The sequence below is a fragment of the Acomys russatus genome, chromosome 23, assembly GCF_903995435.1.
Source record: "Acomys russatus chromosome 23, mAcoRus1.1, whole genome shotgun sequence".
Classification (NCBI taxonomy): domain Eukaryota; kingdom Metazoa; phylum Chordata; class Mammalia; order Rodentia; family Muridae; genus Acomys; species Acomys russatus.
The window spans coordinates 43,541,157-43,566,413 of NC_067159.1; the positions used below are offsets into that span (position 1 = coordinate 43,541,157).

The following is a 25,257-nucleotide window of genomic DNA, read 5'->3' on the forward strand; positions in this document are numbered from 1 at the left end:
TGTGGGACATGCTCTTGGGCTAGTATGCAGATATAAGTGAGTATATACCATTTGAGTCTTTCTGCTTCTGGGTTAACTCACTCATTCTGATCATTTCTACTTCAATCCATTTATCCACAAATTTCGGGAATTCCTTGTTTTTAATAGCTGAGTAGTATTCCATAGGGTATATGTACCACAGTTTCTTTATCCATTCTTCTACTGATGGACACTTAGGCTGGGAAACAACATCTCTTGACGTCTAATTATATTCAATCATTGGCTTTTCTTTTTAAGCTTGAATGCTTTTAACGTACTTTTATTGTCTTACTTTTTAAATTTTTATTTTATTAATTTATTTATATTACATCTCAATGGTTATCCCCTCCCTTGTATTCTCCCATTCCTCCTTCCCTCCCATTTTCCCCTTACTCCCCTCCCCTATGACTGTGACAAAGGGGGACTTCCTCCCCCTGTATATGCTCATAGGGTTTCAAGTCTCTTCTTGGTAACCTGCTGTCCTTCCTCTGAGTGCCACCAGGGCTCCCACGCCAGGCGACATGGTCAAATATGAGGCACCAGAGTACGTGTGAAAGTCAGACACCACTCTCCACTCAACTGTGGAGAATGTTCTGTCCATTGGCTAGATCTGGGTAGGGGTTTGAAGTTTACCGCCTGTATTGTCTTTGGCTGGTGTCTTAATTTGAGAGGGACCCCTGGGCCCAAATCTGCCTATCATAATGTTCTACTTGTAGGTGTCTAGAATCCTCTGGATCCTTCAACTTTGTCATCTCCCATGCTTCTCTCACCTAGAGTCCCAATAGGATGTCCTCTCCTCTGTCCCAGTTTCCTGGTTAGTGAAGACTTTCATGGGACATGCCCTCGGGCTAGTATGCAGATATAAGTGAGTATATACCATTTGAATCTTTCTGCTTCTGGGTTAACTCACTCATTATGATCATTTCTAGTTCAATCCATTTGTCCATAAATTTTGGGAATTCCTTGTATTTAATAGCTGAGTAGTATTCCATAGGGTATATGTACCACAGTTTCTTTATCCATTCTTCTACTGAGGGACACTTAGGCTGTTTCCATGTTCTGGCTATTATGAATAAGGCTGCTATGAACATGGTTGAGCAAATTTTCTTGTTGTGTGCTGGAGCATCTTCTGGGTATATTCCAAGGAGTGGAATAGCTGGGTCTTGCCGAATCCCTATTCCTAGTTTTCTGAGATAGTACCATATCGATTTCCAAAGTGGCTGTACTAGTTTGCGTTCCCACCAGCAATGAAGAAGTGTTCCTCTCTCCCCACATCCTTGCCAGCATGTGGTACTACTTGAATTTTTGATCTTAGCCATTCTGATGGGTGTAAGATGGTATCTCAGAGTTGTTTTGATTTGCATTTCCCTGATGACTAAGGGGGTTGAGCATTTCTTTAAGTGTATCTCAGCCATTTGATATTCCTCCGTTGAGAATTCTCTGTTTAGTTCCAAGTCCCATTTCTCAATTGGGTTATTTGGTTTGGGGGTGTTTAATTTCTTGAGTTCTTTATATATTTTGGATATTAGACCTTTGTCAGATGCAGGGTTGATGAAGATCTTTTCCAAGTCTGTAGGCTGTCGCTTTGATCTCTTGACAATGTCTCCTGCCTTACAGAAGCTTCTCAGCGTCATGAGGTCCCATTTATTAATTGTTGATATTAAGGCCCGGGCTGTTGGTATTCTGTTCAGGAAGTTCTCTCCTGTGCCAATATGTTCTAGGCTCTTCCTCACTTTTTCTTCTATCTGATTTAGTGTCTCTGGTTTTATGTTGATGTCTTTGATCCACTTGGATTTAAGTTTTGTGCAAGGTGACAAATAGGGGTTCAGTTGCATTTTTTTTTTACACATAGACCTCCAGTTAGAGGTCCAGCACCATTTGTTGAAGATGCTATCCTTCTTCCATTGAATGGATTTGGCTTCTTTGTCAAAAATCAAGTGACCATATGTGTGTGGATTCATATCTGGGTCTTCGATTCGATTCCACTGATCAACCAGCCTGTTGCTGTGCCAGTACCATGCTGTTTTAATTACTGTTGCTTTATAGTACAGTTTGAGATCAGGTATGGAGATTCCTCTGGAACACCTTTTATTGTACAAGATTGTTTCAGCTATTCTGGGTTTTTTGTTTTTCCATATGAAGTTCAGAATTGAACTTTCAATGTCTTTAAAAAATTGTGTAGGTATTTTGATAGGGATTGCATTGAATCTGTAGATTGCTTTTGGTAGGATGGCCATTTTTACTATGTTAATTCTCCCAATCCATGAGCAAGGAAGATCATTCCATCTTCTCAGGTCATCTTCAATCTCTTTCTTCAGAGTTTTGAAATTTTTTTCAAACAAGTCCTTCACTTGCTTAGTTAGAGTAACTCCTAAATATTTTATATTGCTTGTGGCTAATGTGAAGGGTGTGGTTTTCCTAATTTCTTCCTCTGCAAGCTTGTCATTTGTGTATATGAAGGCTACAGACTTTTTTGAGTTAATTTTGTATCCAGCCAATTTGCTGAAGGTGTTTATCAGCTGTAGTAGTTCTCTGGTGGAATTTTGAGGGTCACCCGCACCCTTGAAGGTCTGGTAGAATTCTGCACTGAAACTATCTGGCCCTGGGCTTTTTTTTTTTTTTTTTTTTTTTTTTTTTTTGGTTGGGAGACTATCAACGATTGCTTCTATTTCTGTAGGAGAAATGGGACTATTTAGCTTGTTTATCTGTCCTTCCCTCAATTTTGGCAAGTGAAATTGATCAAGAAAATTGTCCATTTCCCTTAGATTTTCAAATTTTGTGGCATATATGCCTTCGAAGTAGGATCTTATGATTCTTTGTATTTTTTCAGTGTCTGTTGTTACGTCTCCCTTTTCATTTCTGATTTTGTTGATTTCAATACTGTCTCTCTGCCTTTTAGTTAGTTTGGCTAATGGTCTGTCTATTTTGTTGATTTTCTCATAGAACCATCTCTTGGTTTTGTTGATTCTTTGGACTGTTTTCTTAGTTTCTAATTTGTTAATTTCAGCTCTGAGTTTGATTATTTTCAGACGTCTACTCCTCTTGCGTGTTTCTGCTTCTTTTTTTTTTTTCCTAGGGATTCCAGTTGTGTCATTAAGATGCTTATGTGCAATGTTTCCAATTTCTTTTTAAAGGCACTTAGTGCTATGAATTTTCCTCTTAGCACTGCTTTCAATGTATCCCACAAATTTGGGTATGTTGTTCCTTCCTTTTCATTGAATTTCAGGAAGTCCTTGATTTCTTTCATTATTTCTTTCCTGACCCAGGTGTCATTTAGCAGAGAGTTGTTTAGTTTTCACGTATGAGTAGGCTTTTTGTTATTTCTGTTGTTGTTGAATTGCAGCCTAAGAGCATGGTGATCTGATAGGATACAAGGTATTATTTCAATCCTCTTGTGTCTGTTGAGGCTTGCTTTGTGACCTACGATGTGATCAATTTTGGAGAAGGTTCCATGGGGTGCAGAGAAGAAGGTATATTCCTTCTTATTTGGGTAAAAGGTTCTATAGATATCTGTTAGATCCATTTGATTCATGGCATTGGTTAATGATGTTATTTCTCGGCTTAGTTTCTGTTTCAATGACCTGTCCTTCAGTGAGAGTGGGGTGTTGAAGTCTCCCACTATTATTGTGTGGGAATAGATTTGTGGTTTAAGCTTCATTAGCAGATCTTTTACAAATGTGGGTGCCCTTGCATTGGAAGCATAGATGTTCAGATTTGTGATGTCATTTTGGTTGACTTTACCTTTGATGAGTATGAAGTGTCCTTCCTCATCTCTTTTGATTAATTTTGGTTGAAAGTCTATTTTGTTTGATATTAACTGCACACAGGGTCCAACCAGATTCTCAGTATCGGGACTGCGCAAAAACCTCAGCTAGGGTCTCTGGGCTCAACCTACCCACCAAGCGCAGTTAGGGACTCTGGCCCCAAACACACCGAGCTCAGCCAGAGTCTCGGGGGTAGAATTGCACACCAAACTCAGCCAGGGACTCTGGACCCAAACTGTGCAGAGAGTCCAGCCAGAATCTCGGTGCAGCAATTGCATGCAAAGTTCAGCTAGAGTCTCTGGGCCCAACCTACCTGCCAAGTCCAACTAGGGACTCTGAGCCAAAACTGTGCACTGAGCTCAGCCTGCATCTCATCAGCAGAACTGCGTGCTGAGCTAAGCTTGGGTCTAAGGGGCCGAAATGCACGCTGGGCTCATCTAGTGTCTCAGCAGTGGAACTGTGAGCTGAGCTGAGCCTGCATCTCTGGCTGAACTTCGTGCTGAGCTGAACTAGTGTTTCCGGCAGAACTGCGTGCTGAGCTGAGCCTACGTCTCTGGCAGAACTGTGCGCTGAGCTGAGCTAGCGTCTCCGACAGAACTGTGCGCTGAGCTGAGCTTGCGTCTCCTTTGGAACTGAGCGCTGATCTCAGCTAGCATCTCCGGCGAAACTGCTCGCTGAGCTCAGCTAGCGTCTCCGTGGCAGAAGTACGCCCTGAGCTGAACTTGGATCACAGGGGCTGAACTGTGCGCTGAGTCCCATTTGGGTCTCAGGTCACGAGCTGTGAGCCAAGTTGAGCTTGGGTCATGGAGCCCAAATTGCGAGGCGGGGCCCAAATCCTGCCCAGAGTCCCCTCTCCCGCAGGAACTCCCACTGGCCACCATACCAATCACCTCCGCTGGAGGGCTCTGAGCTGGAAACCTTAGTCAGCTGGAAACCTTAGTCACTGCTGCTGCTGCTGCTTCCACTGCTGCTGCTGCTGCTTCCGCTGCTGCTGCTTCCGCTGCTGCCGCCACTGCCGCCGCTACTGCTACTGCTGCCGCCTCTCCGGTCTGAGAAAATCTGTGCTCCTCCTGTGAGCAGGGGCATGCAGGTCCTCTGCATTCTGGTCCCTTCAAACCGTGGAGCATTCCTGCTGCAGTGGTGTGGGGACCTCGGTGTTCCTGTTTCAGAATTCTGTGCAAGTCCCTGAATTGTTTACTGGAGCTTCTAAACACGGTCCACACTGCTCACCGCCATCTTGGATCTCCCCCAATAGTTGGCTTTTTAAAGTCATAACTAAATATTTTGTTTGTACATGAACATTGTAGCCCTTACTGGCAAACTCCAAAAATATGGTATTTTTATTTTTCCTTAGTTTAGTAATCTTTTTAATAAGTGGGAACCAGGAGTAAGAGGGAAAGGTTTTAGGGTTAAATTAGATTCTAGTCATTTTCACTTTTGCTATTACAGATATGAAATAGTGAGAAATGGCTTTAGTGATCAAATAAACTCCACAATGTGAAGCATGCCCTTCATTTTCAATTACATCAGCAAGTAGTGTTTAGTCTGTTTGGAAGTGGCTCCCTCAGTATCTTCTACAAAGAGAAAGAGAAACCAAGGTAAGAAGTTTTAAAATAGAAAAGTAATAAAAGGAAGGAAGGAAGGAAAGAAGAAAGGTAGGAAGGAAGGAAGAAGGGAAAGACTTACATAGCCCATTGACTATGATGCCACCAGACAAAGCCTTGGCACATGGTTGAAGATGGATGTAATGAATTCTGCAATTTGTTCTACAAATTCACCACAGAGGTCCTCCTCCAGCACCTTGTCTAGCTTGGAAAGGAATTACTGGAGGCTGGCCTGTCAAAGATGAAGCATTTCCTCTTTGGGAAGATTTTCCTGATGCACATCTGGGGCTCATTATAGCTTTAGTTTTTCTCGTCATCATCTGCAAGAGTGAAGATTTGATGTAATGAACTTCAAATGAATCATTTCCATAGATGACACTTCCAATCCCATAACTTTCAAAAAGCCTCTGTAAGCTGAAAGCACCTAATACAGAATAGTGATACAAAACTTAAAAGAATGGGAAAGAAAACACCCTTTCTGTAAGAAGATGGAGCCTCTGAAAATTCAGTGGAATCTCAGTGATTCCGCAAAGCTGTGTTTTCATTTCCTATAACAACAGTGAGGACAGGGCAGCTACAAAATCAAGACCTATGTCTACTGGGAATAAATGACATTTATGAAATTGTTTTCCATTTGTATCAGAAAGTCCCACCAAGCCCAAGTACCTTTTTTCAAGGTCAGTGAAAGCTCCAGGTACTCATCAGCAGTGATGTGTTTCCCATTAAATTCCAGGTCCAGGGAGATATCCCTCAGAGCCCACACAAAGATGGGAAAGAAGCCCACAAAGTTAGCAGAGTCATGTACCCCACTCTGCTCAGGTGACAGCTTTAATTTTATTAGATCAGTCAGCTCTGTCACATAGCTGAGATGTTAAATTAAGAAAAGTTTAAAACTAATTTATCATTTTATGATAAATATTGTACCAGTAACTCCCCAAATTAATGTTTGTTTGTTAGCTCTATTGGTTAGTTTTTGTCAATTTTACATAACTAGAGACACTTTGGAAGAGTAATTACTCAACTGATTAAATTTCTCAACTGAGAAATTATCTCTATCAGCTAAGCCTGTGAACAAATTTATAGGGACAATTTCTTAATTGCTAACTGGTGCAGGAAAGCCTAGCCCACGGTGTCTTAGGCCATCCCTAAGCAGGCTATCCTAGGCTGTATAAGAAAAGTAGCTGAAGAGATAAAGATAGAATCGAGACTGAAGGAATGTCCAACCTGAGACCCACCACTGCTGAGAAAGCCAACCCCTGATTCCAATAAGGGTTCTCTGCTATGTTTACAGGTAGGAGCTTAGCATAACCATCTCTGAGAGGCTTTGCCTACCAGCTAATTGAATCAGATGCTGAGACTCACAGCCAAGCATTAGGCAGAGCTCAAGGAGTCTTGTGGAAGAATTGGGGGGATGGGAGAGAAGGATAGAGGGACAGGAGAGTACAAGTACACCTCAAGAAGACCAACAGAGTCAACTAGCCTGGACCCACGGGGGATTACAGAGATGAAAGCACCAACCAAAGAGTATGCATGAACTGGACTAAAGTTCCCTACACATACATAACCGATGGGCAGTTTGATCTTCATGTGGGTCCCCTAGTCAGTTGAGCAGGTGCTATCTATGACATGGACTCTGTAGCCCTCTTCTGTTCACATCAGACTTGCCTGGCTTGGCCTCAGTGGATGAGGATGAGCTCAGTCCTGGTGCAACTTGATGTGCTGGGGTGAGTTGGTGGTAGGGAGCTCCCCTTTTCTGAGGAGTAGAGGAGAAGGGATAGGGGTAGTGGATGGGAGGGAAGGACCAGGAGGGGAGTGGGTAGGGTTACAATCTGGATGAAAAGTGAATATATAAATTAGAAATAAACTTTAAAAAGAAAAAAGAAAAGTAGCTGAGTGAGCATATGAAGGAAACAGTACACAGAGATCCCTCAGGCTCTTTTCTCTATTCTCTGACTCTTGTTGTGTGCCCTGGCTTCTTTTACAATAGACAATAACATGTAAACCAAACAAATTCTTTCATCTCCAGCTTGCTTTGGGTCATAATATTCATCCCAGCAACAGAAAGCAAACTAGGGTATTATCTTACTTATTCACAGAATTCTATCATTCATCAAACTTTCAAGCCTCAACTATGAATTGGATAGTTCCCAGGAATAAATTTTCAAATAAATGAAAAGATACTACCATCATAGAGTTATATTGTAACTGATGGAGGCAGAAACAAAAAAATTACCATTTTGATGTAGCAAAATGCATTAGCCTAAAGCCTAGAGAAAACTGTGTATGTCTAGTTACTCAGAGAACTTTATGTGCTTTCTGAAGCCCTTGGTTAGCAGAAATCTAAGAGTTAGAGGAGTCAATCAAGACAGCTCCAGTAGAGAAGCCAGAGAGATGGCTCAGTGGTTAGGAACAGTTGACGTTCTTGCAGAGGGTCCAAGTTCAGTTGTCAGTACCTATGTCCAGTGGCTCACAACCTCGTGAAATTCGAGTTTTAGGAAATGTGATACCTCTGGTTTCAGGCAGCATCTCATTTGCACCAAGACTCTCGTAAACACACACACACACACACACACACACACACACAATTCATAGTAATAAAATAAAACCTGTGAAATTTCTACTTGGAGTACATTCTAGAGATTAGTCAGAACCCCTGTGATTGAAAAACATGAGTGTGTCTGATATGTGTATAAACAAATGCTAAGAAATAAATACCAGAACATGGACAGTTTGAAGGACAAAGCAAGAAGTTTTTAGTTTGTTTCCTACTAAGTGAAAGCCTGTAGTTGATTTTGATTGTAGAGAAGGTAGATATGGCAGCATTTAGAAAGATCACACTGTAGAAAGGGCAGATGAGACAGCATTTCAGAAGATCACACTGTAGAGAGAAGAGATGGGACAGCATTCCAGAAGATCACACTGCTGGGATTCCACCTGGCAGTCAAGCCTGTCAGGAAAGAGCAGTGTGGTCATTGAGACAGACAGGGGAGGTATAGACCGAGGCGATGTAGAGAAGATAGAGAGGCCAGTCTAGGGAAATAGCTTTGCTGATGGAGTATAAAACATTTGTGAGTTAATGCTTTCTAATGTACGAGAGAGAAAGGATCAAGATGATTTCTTAGGTTTGATCAGAGCAACTTTGTGAAACATGTGGGATTTTTGCTGGGGAAAGGCTGGGGAAATTCTTTTGTAAAGTTTGAGAGCCAGTCATATCTTAAAAGTCTACATGAAGATAGAAAAAAATGAATTCTGTCACATTTAAACAGAAGTTTGATGATGACATAAGGTGGGTCACTTGGAAGGCAGAGTTTGGTCCACTACTTCTATTTAAATACAACTAACTTGAAATTCATAGATAACAACGAAATTTATGTACTGGGTTCAAAATGCTACATATACCATTTCCCCAGCTTTGTCCATCCTGGTACCCAGATACCCTGAATGTAGTGACTGACCGTGTTTGAGGCATGCTCTTTGACGTAGCTTCAGCCATTTCATATCCACCTTCCCCACAGTGTATTCCTTGGTGAGTGAGACCTTGTAGAGAGGTTTAGAGAATATCCAAAAGGATGTATATGTGACACAATACTGCTGCCATAGTACTGTGGTGTTAAAAAAAAAAAAAAAGATACCATTTAGCATCTCTGCAGATTCCATGTTTACAATTTCAAACATAAGATCCAATAAAAGATCACATTAATCTTTAATTCTAACATAAACATGAACTGAATTGCTTCATAAATGACACTATTTTTACACATAAGCTCCACCGGAATAATTTTATGTCTACTCTCCTCCCAATAAGGCACCATGTTTTCAAATCTAGTTCAGTGTGAAGTTGCTTCACAGCCCAAAGTTGTCCCCACAGCGTATTCCTTGGTGAGTGAGACCTGAGTAGAGAGGTTAAGTCTGTTTGAATTTTAGAGTATTGGTGCATGGTGAAGGTGGCTGCATGTTTCTTGTTTTCTCCATCTCTTGATAAAATTTTCTGCTCTTGTTCAGAAATTTTCCTGTTCCTAACATGGAGATGAAGACTTAATTCAGATGGCTTCCCATGGTTTCCCAGAGTGTCTCCCAGACTCTGCTTTGGTAATTACATAAAGCCCTAGTGTCTGGGTGGGAGGATTTTGACATTTTACTCAGAAATGTTGTCTCACAGTTCTAAAACACCAGTGGACTACAATTCTCAGGTTCAGTTCTTGGGCCCTTTGACTCACATAAAACACAGTTTTCTATAAAAATCATCACAACCTTGCCTTTTTTTCTTGCCTCATCTCTGAGCTGTGAGGTGTGAACTTCCAAGCTCTTCTAAGAAGGTAAGTAAGATGGGCACAAACAAAGTGGAATTCAGAAACAGGGCAGATGTTCAATTAAGGAATTAAGTACCTGTCCAAAGTTTAGTGACCATCACAGGAGACAGAAATATAGTGCAGCAACTGGGGTCTTTAGTGCTCACCAGACATTTTATTAACAACCATGGAGACATAAGTGAAGATGTGGAAAGATGCCCAGAAAACAGGATATTAGTGGCAGTGTGAGCATTTAAACATTATGCTTTAAGGTTTGGGATGTCTCTACTCTTTAGAATGCTTCCAAGTTTAAGATCATTTCAAGTGTGGCAGAAACAAGCTTTCTATTGGTCCCATTGAAAAAAATGAGTTGAATATTATGTCAAATGACCAGATGCAAAAAAGTCATTTTACATGTGGAAATGACAACTTGATCTGTCACACAAGAAAATAATAGTCTTTGACAGGTTAGTTGAAGATTTGGCCACAGAACTTCTAGAATACCAGAAGGGAATCTGCACTTCAAATCTCCAGTTTAATACAAGTATACTGATACAGAGTTTCACTTAGCAATGAGCATTCTTAAAGAGACAGAGGTGGTCAGGGAAAAAAGCAGTGAGGGTACAAGAATGTAATAGAGTTTATAAATGACTCACTGCACTTTGGGGGATGTTGTGTTATTGCCCTCTTATTTGGGGCGTGAGGTTGAGGCAAGCACAAAGACTCCATTCCCAACCAGTCAAGGATTGACCTTATGAACTTAATTCCTCAGCCTCCTGATATACATCGTTGATTGAACAACAGGAACTGAAAATTATTCTCCACAGTTGAGTGGAGAGTGGGGTATGACTTTCATACGAACTCTGATGCCTCATATTTGACCATGTCCCCTGGAGGCGGAGACGTGGTGGCACTCAGAGGAAGGATAGCAGGATACCAAGAAGACACTTGATACCCTATGAGCATATAAAGGGGGAGGAAGTCCCCCTTAGGCACAGTCATAGGGGATGGGAGTAAGGGGGAAATGGGAGGGAGGGAGGAATGGGAGGATACAAGGGATGGGATAACCATTGAGATGTAACAAGAATAAATCAATTTAAAAAATAGAAAAAAAAAAAAAGAAAAAACAGTGCTGCCAAGTACCTGAAGCTTAAGGGATATTGTGGCTCCCGCACCATGGCGGTACCGAGTTGAGGGAGAGGGACTGCAGATTTAACTCAGGTACACACATGCACATACTCACAATAACACAGCGGGTCCTTCGTGCTAAGAGAGCAGCAGCCGCAGCAGCGGTTTATTATTCTCCTCTCAGTTCCAAAGAGCCTTCTTATAGGCAGCAAAACAGGAATCTTCCTCCCAGGTGAAATCCCTCAAGAGGTGATTGCACACAGGAGGAAAAGTCTCGAGGAAGGGAGGGGTGCGTTCTCAGAGCAGTAAACATGACTAGCTAACCAAAATAAAGACAGACATGGAAGCTGCTAGAAACAGGACATGAAACAGCAAGACAGGCAGGCAGCCCAATCGGGCCTCGTTCCTACAGATATGATGTGTTCTTGCTCAGCCATTAAGTCCTTCCATTGCTGCTCCATCTTCTCAGTCAGCTGTCCCACATGCTCCTGGTAACTCTTCTCCTTCAGTCCCATCATCAGCTTGTGCTTCCTTTGCATTTCCTCCAATGCTCTGTTAGCAGCCTCTGCAACATCCGCCCTTATACGCTCCACTGAGAGAGGAAAAAGCAAAGAACAGAGTAAACTCTACTAGCTGCTTTTGTGTTTTACCACTTTAGGGGAAAAAAAACCCTATCACTGACAGAAACTTTCTGTGTAATCTTCACCCTGGAAACCAGTTAACAAGGAGAGTCATGGCCATGTCTACCAGTTTAAAAACAGCTGCCACAAAGCTAAGAATGACATTTGTCATATTTTCTCTACAGTGATCACCTCATATGGACCAATATAGCAGCACATGCCGAAAATTTCCAACATCTGGAGTCTCTTCAGCACCTCTCACCTTCAATCTGCTTTTCCTTTTCTGTGAGGGACTGGTACATCTTTGCAAGTGTGTCAGCCACATCCTCCATGGACTCTAAGTACCTTTTCATCACCTCTTTGGCCTAGTTGAGAAGGGCGATAAAATGAGGAAATAAAAATGTGAGTTGAAGACATATCATGCAGTGCATCTCTTAATTTAATTTCATTTGATCAGATTTGCAACAAATACTTTGTAATTCAAACAGAATTTCAAGGGTAAGGTTTTAAAGTCAACCTGAGGTCCCCCTCAGATGAGAGCATTTCACATTGTTCATATTTTAGTAACAGGTGTCCCATTCATCTAGCTTGGTACCTTTTTCCCCTCGATGTATTCTATACTTTACCATCAACTAATGATGTTGATTTTAGTTTCACAATGTAACCTCTTTTAATTGAAAAAATTAGCCATCAAATATATTCTGATCACATGCTCTCTACCCCCAACTCCTCTCAGATTCTGTCTACCTCCTTACCTACCCAACTCACTGACTTTTCTTTCTCTCTCCTTTAAAAAATAAATAGGTAAACAAAAACCAACCCCCCCCCCACAAGAAAACAAAAGGAAACCCACTAATGCATAAAACTGGAAAACTTAATACACTAGCAAAAGACTAACAGCACATACATACATCATACATAATACACACATACACACACACACACACACATACACACACACACACAAACTAACTAATAGAAACCAAAGTCTACAATAAAACCACTGAGTTTGTTCTTTGTTGGCTATATACGTTCTAGTGTGTTGCCTTCCCTGAAATGTTAACCCAGAACTTTTCCTTGTCATCTTCTCCATGGAAACCTCCTGGCCTGAGACCTTCGCTCTTGCCTGAATGACTGCTGCAGATCATTCTCAGAACATCAGCAATGTTCCCTGTGTTTGTTTGGATGAGAATGGTCCCCATGGGCTCATATATTTAAATGCTTAGTCATCAGGGAATGAAACTCTTTGAGAAGGATTAGGAGGTGTGGCCTTGTTGGAGGGAGGGAGTTACTGGGCTTAGAGGTGTGAAAAACCCATGCTGGCCAGTGTCTGTCTCAGGATGCTGCCTGCAGCTCAGGATGTAGAGCTATTCCACTCCTTGGAATATACCAAGAAGATGCTCCAGCACACAACAAGGACATATGCTCAACCATGTTCATAGCAGCCTCGTTCATAATAGCCAAAATCCCAAAATTTGTGGACAAATGGATGGAACTAGAAATGATCATAATGAGTGAGTTAACACAGAAGCAGAAAGTCTCAAATGGTATATACTCACTTAATAATTGGACACTAGCCCAAAAGGCATGTCCCACGAAAGACTTCAGGTACCAGGAGCTTGGGGTAGATGTGAGGACATCCTATTGGGAACTCTAGGTAAGACAAGTATGGGCAAATGGGGAAATAGAAGGATACAGAGGGTCATAGAAACCTACAAGAAGAACATCATGATGGACAGATCTAGGCCCAGGGGTTCTGCTCAAACTACTGCACCAACCAAGGACAACACATGCAGTAAACATCGAACCCCTACCCAGATCTAGCCAATGGAAAGGACATTTTCCACAGTTGAGTGGAGAGTGGGGACTGACTCTGACACGAACTTTAGTGCCTCATATTTGACCATGTTCCCTTGGTGGGGAGGCATGGTGGCACTCAGAGGAAGGATAAGCAAGCTACCAAGATGAGACTTGATAGCCTATGATCATATAATTGGGGTGGGGGAAGTCCCTCTCAGTCACAGACATAGGGGAGGGGAATAGGGTGAAAGCAGCAGGGAGGGATGAATGAGAAGATACAGGGATGGGATAGCAATTGAGATGTAATCTAAATAAATTAATTACATTTAAAAAATCCTTTCATATACCTTTCACCACTGTCCTTCAAATTATTGCCTCTTTTTTTCACGAGGTGTTATTACATGCATATACATATGCGTACATGTATACATACATATATTCCTAGACATAACCTGTTCAATCTATATGATGCTCTCTGAATTATGCTGTCAGAACTGAAGAATATTTATAAATTCTGTTTACAACATTTTCTTTTTTAATTAGTGGACTTTCTTGAAGCTAGTTTGATGGCTTGGCCAGTATGAGTGTTAAGTGTCAAGCATGACAACCTGACCTATATTCTGCCCTCCCCCTTGATCTGTAGAGCAGGAGGACACCAACTCTCACAAGTTGCCCTACAGTTTCTACACATGTTCCATGTCACTGTGAACCTCCATATGCAAACACACATAAAGTAAATTGATAAATAAAAAAATTTTAAAATCTCCTTATAGAATTTCTTTATTTTTAGCATAGAGTAAATTTATTTTTATTTACATTACATGCATGATATTTAACATGGATTTATTAACTGACTAATTCTTTCTATAAGTAAAGACTCTCACGAATAAATGCAACATTTTCTTCATGTTTGCATGTAGATAATAATCTGCACAGGCATTTATTACCTGCCCCTCCATCTGGCTCTTATGAACATTTTGGTGGAATGAGCATGTGCAGAGACCCTTATGCTGAGCTATAGGAATGACATCAGCACAACTTACTTGTCTTTGATGGAAGCAGTCCATCCTGGACTAGAAACCCTTCCAAGACATGGAGAGTGTGAAGGAGGGACCCAGAAAAAGAAGTTATTTCAGTTCACTCTCTACAAGCCTGTCAGACTGATGGGAACTCAGTGACTCTGGAAAGCTAGAATGCTAATGGCCCAGAGACAAATTATCTACCTCAGACTCCAGATCACATTTATAGCCTGTTTATCTGTTTCTAACACCCTCCTATTAGGTAAATTTTTTTAATGTACAAACAGAACCCTGGCTTCTGCGCACCCAAAGGCTAAGAACAAGGTCAGAGAGCATCCGAAGCCCACAGCTGAGGATTCCTTACCATGCAGTGACTTGCCTACATGGTGTTTCCAGCAGTATGTTTAAAAGTGTCTTCATCTATAATTTTCTTTGATGTTATAAATTTTATGAAACTGCTTCCATTTTGGAGCCTGGTATTTGGGGTGACTTGTATCTGTGTCTGTATAAATTATCAAAATCCACTGCTAACAATTCAAGTCTTTCTTCTAATTTATTGTGGAAGAATTTCCTTTTGGATTAATTTTTAAATGATACTAGATATTGAATGGGAGTATTCAATATCCCTAACATTTAGTTCCAAAATAAAGTATCCTTTACCTGTTAGAAAGAAGGACTGTGTTCTTTTGGTCAGTGAAGATGTTATTTAGCAGAGCAATACTGGGAAGTTAATTAGCTACACAGTAAGGTAACATAAATGGGGAGGAGGTCTGAGTGGAACATCACAAATACTGCAGGAAGCTCAAGATGAGACTAAAATTCGGGGACTAGATCAAGAGCATCAAGTTGCTGTTCAAAGAAAATGGCTGTTTCTTGTTTTATTTTATTTTATTTTATTCTCTTTTGGTAGAAGAAAAAAGAGAAAGGTGAAGATGCAGAGGTAGGAGTTGATGAGAAAAGTTGGTGGAGAGAGAGAGAGAAGTGATGGATAAGGCTGATGGATAAGAACTCAAGGGAGGGCCTTTCAGGAACAACTTTCTGCAGGCCTAAGTGGGTGCAGAGCAAGGTAAGCAGAGACACTGCTGCAGTACTACAGGAGATTCTTCAGAGGAAGCTTTTTAGTGAAATACAAGTCTGAATCCTACAGGTGAGAGGTAAGGAGTGGAACCAGAGTCTGCCCAATGAAAGGAAATCCATCCACCCAGAAGGCATGTCCAGGTATAGGGTAGAAAGCAGGTTATTCTGGTTTTTGTCTTTCCCTTGGGATTCCAGAGTTTTCTTTCTCCCTCCACAGTGTCATTGGCTGTTTGCCTTGCATTGCTTATTGTTTATATTATTTCGTATTTTCTCTCTCCTCTTTGTGGAAAGAATGCATGGGCAGCCCTTCACTTGTTTAGCTGCAGCAGGAGCAGGACAGAGCAAGCACTGTCAAGGTAAATGGTCAATTAATTATGTTTCCACTCAATAGAGACAATGTGAACATGGAGAAGAGCAAGTGTAGTTGTTTCAGTATTTCCACTAAATGCAAGTCCAATACTGCACACAGGGATCATCTACCCTGAAAACGCCCCTCCTGACACCTTATCCTGTGCACCAGTGCATGCTCATCTGGAATCCATCCTGATTCTGATAGTGTCTAAGTGACACTTATAAAACTAGGTCCCCTTCCTGGCATGATAGACCCCATGTCTCTGAGAAGAACTCCTCCAGAGCTGGGAAGACCCTGGGAGATGAAGTGAGCCTCCTTACTTGCTCTTACTGTTCATGGTGGGTGGACGGGATTCCTCACTGGCCTATTATTTCCTTCTACAAGGCTGTGAGATTTTCTCTGAACGTGGCAGATTAAATGTACAGCAACATTCTTCGTGGATGAGAAGAATGTGAAAATGAAAATGATTAGTTCAGAACAGTGAGTCAACAATCATAAAAGTCAGTTCTGGAGCTGAGATAGAGGGAGAGCTCCTCAGGACTTCAGCCAGGGTTGTCAAACATTTACCTGTAAGAGACCTTTGTAACCACTTGCCATTTTGAAAAGTGTCTGTTACATATGAACACTTTTTTATATAGGCAGTGACTCTGAAATTTGGGGTTCCTTGTGACCATCTGAGGTGAGGAGGAACAGGCAGCTTTCTTGGTGGCTGCATTGCTGTATATAAGACTGCCAGGGTCATTTGGCTTAATACAAAGAAGGGAACCACAATATGTTTCTGTTCTCTCCCAGAAAGCAGCCTACTATATAGTGATGGAAGTTTGTAAGCACAGAAAAGGGACACTTCTTTTTTCTCTATTCTCTTTATTTTTGGATATTTGCCAAAAGCCCAAGCATGCCTTCCGTGACACTCTGGGTTTTCTTATTGATTCTCTGTATGTACCCATCAGCCTCCCACCCTCCAAGGAAAGAGACAGCAAGAAAGTATGTAACTGGGGATCAGTCCCTTATGGATTGCTTCAGAACCAATGGCTTATGAGAGCAATCAGTAAGGTTGTGCTCAGAACCAATGACTTATGGAACCAAGCTATAAGGGTGAGCTCAGAGACTTACTGAGATGCTGACAGGAAACACCTGATGCTCCACAGAAAAAAGATCCTGTGACAAAAGGCGCTTCATGGATCAAGGTTTCTGCCTGCTGACCTTTAGATAATCATACTAACTCATGATGGAGCAACAGTGCTGGGAGGAGAAGAAAAGTCACATTCTAACTGCCACTTACTACTTTTTTCTTCCTGTATTGCCATTTTAAATAAGCAAGCCTTCAGTACCTTCAACGGTGCCATCTCATGGAACCACTCCCTGCTTAGGGATTTTTTCCTGTTTTTGTCTATTAAATAGGATTCATTGAAGTATCCAACTCTCTAGTCTCCATACCTCTTTGTCTACAGGATAGGATTCCAGGCCCATAGCTATTCCAGATCTCTACCTGCCAGATGTACAGCTATCACAGCTCACTGTTATTGCACATCCATTTCTGCCATGTAGCTGCTTGCTAACTCCATGTCCAAACACACTAGCTTTCTTGTACACAAACTCAAAATCTCATGATGTATTTCTCCTCTGTCTACCTACTGCCAGCTGTGAATTTTTCAAACTAATAAAAGTATCCTTCATCTTCTTTTAAATTCTGTTTTGGAGTTATTTGAATCAAGTTTGTCTTAATGAACCAGTGAATTTATTGGAATTACTTACAATACTATGCATGATGGTTTACTTACCCCAATGTGTGTGGCAGAGATAGACAGCTACATTACTGAAAGGTCCAATGAACAGTCTCAATAATGATAACCTCAGAACTTATCCAGTTCCCCAAATAGTACTCAGAGAAGGACACTGAACAGGGCAGCGCAAGAGAAATCATTCCTTGGTGACACTGCCCTTCAAAATCAAGGACATTCTTTTTCCTTTACCTCTAATAAATCCCCCTTTTCACTTCCTATGGATCTGGTTGCTTGTTCCACCTCTTGGCCTAGAGTTAATTTTATTTTATTCTGTTTACAGAAAGATCTTGAATTAAGGTGGGTGCTATGACTGAACCACACCACAAGTACTTGTTTACAGTAAACAGAAAGCTCTAGGATCAAAAACTGAGCAATACCACAATTAGAAATAGGTTTTACAGTCCACAATCTTGAGATTCACTGTGGAATTAAATATCCTATAACAGAGGAGGTGAGGAGAGAGGAAGGATCTTGGAAGGCAGGAGGGAGGAGAATTTCCTATTGGCATGTAAAGCAAATAAATACATTAATTAATCAAAAAATTAAAAGGAGTCAGGGCTTTAAAGCTGAGGTTAGTAAGAATCTAAATTTCTTTTTTATTTTAAATACTGAATCTCAGGGTTTCATATATAGGTAGAAAATACCAATTCATTTCCTTGGTTGCCTTGGTGTTTTGTCTGCCTCTTCATTCACGCCTTTCTTTAACAAAGGGTAGGGAGAGGTATTTATCTATTTCTTTATCAGAATAACTGTACTTCTTGAGTACTATACAAGTCAAGAGATGAGGAGCTGATTCAGATTACTCATTCCAACACATCCATATATAGGTTCAGTGCTGTCTTGTTCTGTTTCTCCCCTCAGGGTATCCAGGCACCAGTGAAAACAAGACCAAACTGTAAGGAATGAAGCCTAGCAGGATAGATGGGCTATGTAGAATTTAGGTCTGTGGTGAGTGTTGGTGAACAGCACTTTCCAAGATGGTTTTCAATGAACCAGCTCTCTTTTGGGGGTGAATAAAGTCTATATAAACATTGAGGTGTAGGTATAGGTAATTCTGGGTGAGTGTACATCATTGGCTGGGGCCAAGATGCTGGGAATGCATCATTTTCGTGATGAGTATAAGGAGGGAGGAGGTTTAACCTGGCACCAGGCTACATGACTAGCTCAAGGGTGGCAGAGGTGTGGGTCATACAGGCTACATGTGCCACGACATTCAGACCCAAGCCAAGAAGGAACCAGTCCTGCTCATGCCTGCCTTATGATGCGATTTGGAAGGTTTGGACACATCTCGACCTCACTCTTGCTCCTAATGGCTCCCACAGTCCCAACACTTTGCACCACAGTGTAGCTTGCTAAGTGAATCCTCAATTATACAACTATTTTGTTCATCGATTAGTTAAAGTTTATATTGATGGGATAAAATATCATGACCAAAATGAACTTGGAGAGAAAAGGATTCAATCAGCTTATAATTATCAAGTCATACTCCGTCACTGAGGAACTCAAGGCAGGAACCTAGAGACAGGAACTGATTCAGCAGACATGGAAAAATGTGATTAATGGTTTGCTCCTCAAGACTTGATTATCCTGTTTTCTTATAGGAACCAGGACAAGCAGTCCAGGATGGCATTGGCTACAGTGATCCAGTAATCAAGGCCCTACTATATCAATCAGCAGTCAAGAAAACTCACCACATACCTTCCCACTGGCCCACCTAGCATGGCAGTTTTTGTCAAGTTTTTCTCTTTCCAAGCTTGTACGAAATTAATGTTAAATTAACCAGTATAATGTCATTATACAATGATGGAGACTAATATTAGGAAAGTTTAAAAATCTTAGTGGGCACTCAATAGTTTTATAGTTAAGTAAATATCTGTTGTGTGTAAAAATTTGTCCCATTAAGATGAGGGAACAAGAAGCAATAGAAAATATATTAATTTTAAAAAACCCAAGAGTATTTGGTAAGGGCATGTGCAATTATCCATATGGAAATGAGAATTCTGCAAATCAGGAAAATCTGCTGAGTAGAGAAGATTTGAGGGATTCCATCATGACATTAATCACAAACAACTATTTGTTACATAATTTCATACCCACTTCCTTGACAGTCTTAAAATGTCCATGTTGATGTAATTCTTAAAACTGGTTACAGCATAAATATTTGACAGTAATTCACATTCATTTAATTGAAAAAGAACTTTGAAACAGCCATAGGACCCTGCATTTGTGTTTTTATCTTCCACCAAAGGAAATATTTTAAAGCAGAATTAAAATGAATGATTCCATTCTTCATGAAACTCCATACCTTGAACTTCACTGACTGATATACTTTTTAAAATGAATCTTATATGGTTGTTCACATAGCAGGAGTATGGTTGGATTACCAGAACATGGGCAACTAACAGTGTTGGAGGTTGGTCTAATACACTTTGATGATACTTACTGCTTGTTATCTCTGTATCTCAAGCTTGTTATGTAACCTTGCCTAAGATCTTATTCCTGTTTGACCAATAAAAAGCCATGACACCTGGACAGGGCAAATGAGATACCTGTGGTTAAGATGTCTGGGCTTTGGGAGACAGAGCGACTCTTGGGAAGGAGGAGAGACGAGAGGAGAAGAAGAGGGAGGCTGGAGCCATGGGTTAGGCAGGAAAAAGCACAGGGCTGGAGTGGATGGAGATTTGGCCCAGATGATGGTAATTAGAAAGTATTTGGAGTTATGGATGGGAGGTAGCTTGATAGAAATTATTAGAAGCAGATGGCATCGGATTGGGAAAGGATATTGGATACCTGCCACAACATGGAAAGTAATTTAGGGGACTAATATCTGCCCTGCTCCAGGTTAACTAATGCTATTTTAAAATATAACAAGTGTCTGTGTTTCATTGGTTGCTAGTGGGTTATAAAATATTGCTATAATACAAACTATAGGCCTAAGGATAAAAATTAGTGGTCATACTTCTAAATTAACTAAAATACAACAGTGTCTAACCCGATAAGACCAGTTCCTCCTCCCACCAACTACTAACTGACTAAAGTTTCTTAAGTACTGGTGGGGACTCCAACAGCCTGTTGCCCTCCATGACGGACCCAAGACTGATGGGCTCAATCTTCAGCAGGTCATTACTTCTACTGTGAGCTCACGAGTACAAGAATTCTGTCATGTCAGCAAGACAGTGCTTCCTGGCCTCATCTGCAGGGCTCTCGCAATCTTTCTTGGACTCTTTCCCAAAGGGTGATCTAGATTTCTAATTGAGAATTCAACAATTAATGATTCTACTCAAAGTTTCTTACTCTCCTCACTTTGTCCAGTTAATGAATCCAGCATTAATGTCTCCATGAGGAGGTTTCTCTTTCCAAGGTTGAGAGCAGCACTTATTTTTTGAATAAGCAAAAACATTTAAAAGGCAATTTGATCCACCATATAAACAAATTGAAAATAAAAAACCTCATGATCATCTCCTTAGATGCAGAGAAAGCATTTGATAAAATCCAACACCCATTCATGTTTAAAGTTTTAGAGATATCGGGGATACAAGGCACTTTCCTCAACATAATAAAGGCTATATACAGCAAGCCAATAGCCAAAATCAAAGTAAATGGTGAGATACTCAAGGAAATTCCTCTAAAATTGGGAACAAGGCAAGGCTGCCAACTCTCTCCATATCTCTTCAATATAGTACGCAAAGTTCTAGCCTGAGCAATAAGACAAGAAAAGGAGATCAAGGGTATCCAAATGGGAAAGGAAGAAGTCAAATTATCCCTATTTGCAGATGATATGATAGTGTACATAAGTGACCCTCAAAATTCCACCAGAGAACTACTACAGCTGATAAACACCTTCAGCAAATTGGCTGGATACAAAATTAACTCAAAAAAGTCTGTAGCCTTCCTATACACAAATGACAAGCTTGCAGAGGAAGAAATTAGGAAAACCACACCCTTCACATTAGCCACAAGCAATATAAAATATTTAGGAGTTACTCTAACTAAGCAAGTGAAGGACTTGTTTGAAAAAAATTTCAAAACTCTGAAGATAGAGATTGAAGATGACCTGAGAAGATGGAATGATCTTCCTTGCTCATGGATTGGGAGAATTAACATAGTAAAAATGGCCATCCTACCAAAAGCAATCTACAGATTCAATGCAATCCCTATCAAAATACCTACACAATTTTTTAAAGACATTGAAAGTTCAATTCTGAACTTCATATGGAAAAACAAAAAACCCAGAATAGCTAAAACAATCTTGTACAATAAAAGGTGCTCCGGAGGAATCCCCATACCTGATCTCAAACTGTACTATAAAGCAACAGTAATTAAAACAGCATGGTACTGGCACAGCAACAGGCTGGTTGATCAGTGGAATCGAATCGAAGACCCAGATATGAATCCACACACATATGGTCACTTGATTTTTGACAAAGAAGCCAAATCCATTCAATGAAAAAAGGATAGCATCTTCAGCAAATGGTGCTGATCCAACTGGAGGTCTATGTGTAAAAAAATGCAACTGGACCCATATTTGTCACCTTGCACAAAACTCAAATCCAAGTGGATTAAAGACCTCAACATAAAACTAGAGACACTAAGTCACTTAGAAGGAAAAGTGGGGAAGAGCCTGGAACACATTGGCACAGGAGACAACTTCCTGAACAGAACACCACCGGCACAGGCCTTGATGTCAACCATTAGTAAATGGGACCTCATGAGGCTGAGAAGCTTCTGTAAGGCAGGAGACACTGTCAAGAGATCAAAGCGACAGCCTACAGACTGGGAAAAGATCTTCACCAACCCTACATCTGACAAAGGTTTAATATCCAAAATATATAAGAACTCAAGAAATTGAACACCACCAAACCAAATAACCCAATTGAGAAATGGGGCTTGGAACTAAACAGAGAATTCTCAACAGAGGAATATCAAATGGCTGAGATACACTTAAAGAAATGCTCAACCCCCTTAGTCATCAGGGAAATGCAAATCAAAACAACTCTGAGATTCCATCTTACACCCATCAGAATGGCTAAGATTAAAAATTCAAGTGACACCACATACTGGTGAGGATTTGGGGCGAGAGGAACACTCCTTCATTGCTGGTGGGAATGCAAACTAGTACAGCCACTTTGGAAATCTATCTGGTGCTCTCTCAGAAAACTGGGAATAGGGCTTCCTAAAGACCCAGCTATTCCACTCCTTGGAATATACCCAGAAGATGCTCCAGCACACAACAAGAAAATTTGCTCAATCATGTACATAGCAGCCTTATTCATAATAGCCAGAACATGGAAACAGTCTAAGTGTCCCTCAGTAGAAGAATGGATAAAGAAACTGTGGTACATATACACTATGGAATACTACTCAGCTATTAAATACAAGGAATTCCCGAAATTTGTGGATAAATGGATTGAGCTAGAAATGATCATAATGAGTGAGTTAACCCAGAAGCAGAAAGACTCAAATGGTATATACTCACTTATATCTGCATACTAGCCCAAGGGGCATGTCGCACGAAAGCCTTCACTTACCAGGAAACCGGTACAGAGGGGAGGACATCCTATCGGGACTCTAGATGAGAGAAGCATGGGAGAATAGCAAAGTAGAAGCATGCAGAGGGTCCTAGAAACCTGCAAGTAGAACATTATGATAGGCAGATTTGAGCCCAGTTGTCTCGCTCAAATTAAGTCACCAGCCAAATACAATACAGGCGGTAAACTTTTAACCCCCACCCAGATCTAGCCAATGGTCAGAACATTCTCCACAGTTAAATGGAGAATGTGGTATGACTTTCTCAGGTACTCTGGTGCCTCACATTTGACCATGTCCCCTGGAGGGGGAGACCTGGTGGCACTCAGAGGAAGGACAGCAGGTTACCAAGAAGAGACTTGATACCCTATGAGCATATACAGGGGGAGGTAATCCCCCTCAGGAACAGTCATAGGGGAGGGAATAATGGGAAAATGGGGGGAGGGAAGAATGGGAGGATACAAGGGATGGGATAAACATTGAGATGTAACAAGAATAAATTAATAAAAATATAAAAAAAAAACAAAAACAAAAACAAAAAAAAAAAAAAACCAAAAAAAAAAAAAAAATGAGAATGATATCAGACACCTCATACCCTAATACTGATAATCCACATAGGAATGTAGAATTTGCCATGAAAAAGGGAAAGCTTATACCATTAAATGTTTTTTCCTAATTTTATGTTTTGTTGAATCCTTCATTCTATTGCCCAAATATTTTAGTGCTAAGACAACAGTAAATAAATCTCACTTTGCATCTAAAAAAAAAAAAAAAAAATTTAAAAAAATAAAATAAAATACTTAAAAAATAAATAAATAAATAAATATCAACCAAGGACTATGTATGATGTGGACCTAGACCCTATTCTCAGATGTAGTAGCACAGTCTCCTTCTGGATTCCATAAAGTGGAGTGTAGGGACTACTTTGGGTATGCTCTCTGGCCATTAAACTTTGATCACTTCCCCCTGGCAGGACAGCCTTGTCAGGCTACAGAGGAAGAGGTTACAGGTAGTACATATGAGCTTATATAGGCTGAGGTCAGATGTTAGGGGAGGAGGGCTCCCCTTCCTAATGACTAAGGGAGGGAGGGAGAGTGAATGAGAATGGGAGGGGCTATCAGGAAGATATTAGTGAAGAGATTAATTAGGATGTGAAGAATTTGAACTGCAGAACAAGCAGGTAATTTATATTACTAATCCCACTATATGGGAATAGCTCTGAGACTGGCAGAGACATGAATGTCTATACATAGACAATGCTTCTTGCTGGCTACAGAGCCCCTATGAATTATTATTAGATGCCATCCTTCAAATGGCACCAATGAAGATTTACGGATGTCTTTTTTCTGCTCATACAAAGAGCAGAAAACCAGCCTTAATTGTTCTCTGCATCACACACTCCTTTTGTATTTATAGTTTTAGGACTTTCTAATGCCTGTGAGAAATTATGTTTCAGAACAAAAGACCTACACTGACATTGAATCAGATCTGACAGGATTCATTCCTATCAGCGAACTGGACACTGACATCCTGCATCCTTCATGTCCCAGCACCAAGTGCTTCAATTGCTGTTCCTCATCAGAACACAACAGTTCCCAGGGTACCTTTGAAGAAAGCTTCCAATTGCTCTTGGTCCACCATTTCAGAGTGTCCTGCACAGAACTCTAATTAAGCCTGGAACTTCTCAACATTTAGAAACTGAACCACAAATGTGATTATCAGCTTCTTTAACCATTTCCCAGTTTTATTTGGGTCCTTACAAAGGTATTATCCATACCAAATCAGCTGGAAGAAACCTTAAGAGAACAAGGCCTATTTCCTTTAAGCAGGGTTGTGTTCCCGACCCGCGGGTTCAGTTATTCGTGGAGTGGCGAGGAGGGTCACGACCTGTGAATAAAGAATGGATGAGAGAAAGGCACGAGCCCAGGAAAAACTTTGCTTATCGAGGGCCGTTTATTATAAGGGGGTATCCAAATTTATAATAAGCTTCTGAAAGGGCGGGGGTGAGAAGGAATGCAGTGGAAAGTTACAAAATCTTCTGGGCCAGGCCCAAGGACAGCAGGTGTGGAGTGGGGCGACTATACAGAAGTCTCGATACACCGAATGTTCTCTTTCTCAAGGTCAGGCTGGATCTTTGTGGTAGCCAGGCAGAATAATTATCTCAAATATGCAGACAGCTGTGGCTTTCAGCCAGCAGGGCCTCTCAGCCACTGGGGCAGGTCAGGCAAGGTCCTATGGCTCCTGACAGGGTTGGGTAGGTTTCTGGTTGTTTTCTT

The 25,257-nt window shown here is 40.9% G+C and overlaps 1 protein-coding gene across 1 annotated transcript in view; it reads right to left on the minus strand.

Annotated features, from left to right (window-relative positions):
* Window positions 1-5,686: 5,686 nt before the first annotated feature.
* LOC127206445 (guanylate-binding protein 1-like) overlaps window positions 5,687-25,257 on the minus strand; it is a 37,258-nt gene continuing 17,687 nt past the window's right edge. Inside the window, exons 11-14 of the mRNA XM_051165728.1 lie at window positions 11,686-11,788; window positions 11,214-11,395; window positions 6,053-6,197; window positions 5,687-5,706 (exon numbers count right to left, since the gene is read on the minus strand). Of these exons, the coding sequence (XP_051021685.1) occupies window positions 5,687-5,706; window positions 6,053-6,197; window positions 11,214-11,395; window positions 11,686-11,788 (450 nt within the window). The remainder of the gene's footprint in view (window positions 5,707-6,052; window positions 6,198-11,213; window positions 11,396-11,685; window positions 11,789-25,257) is intronic.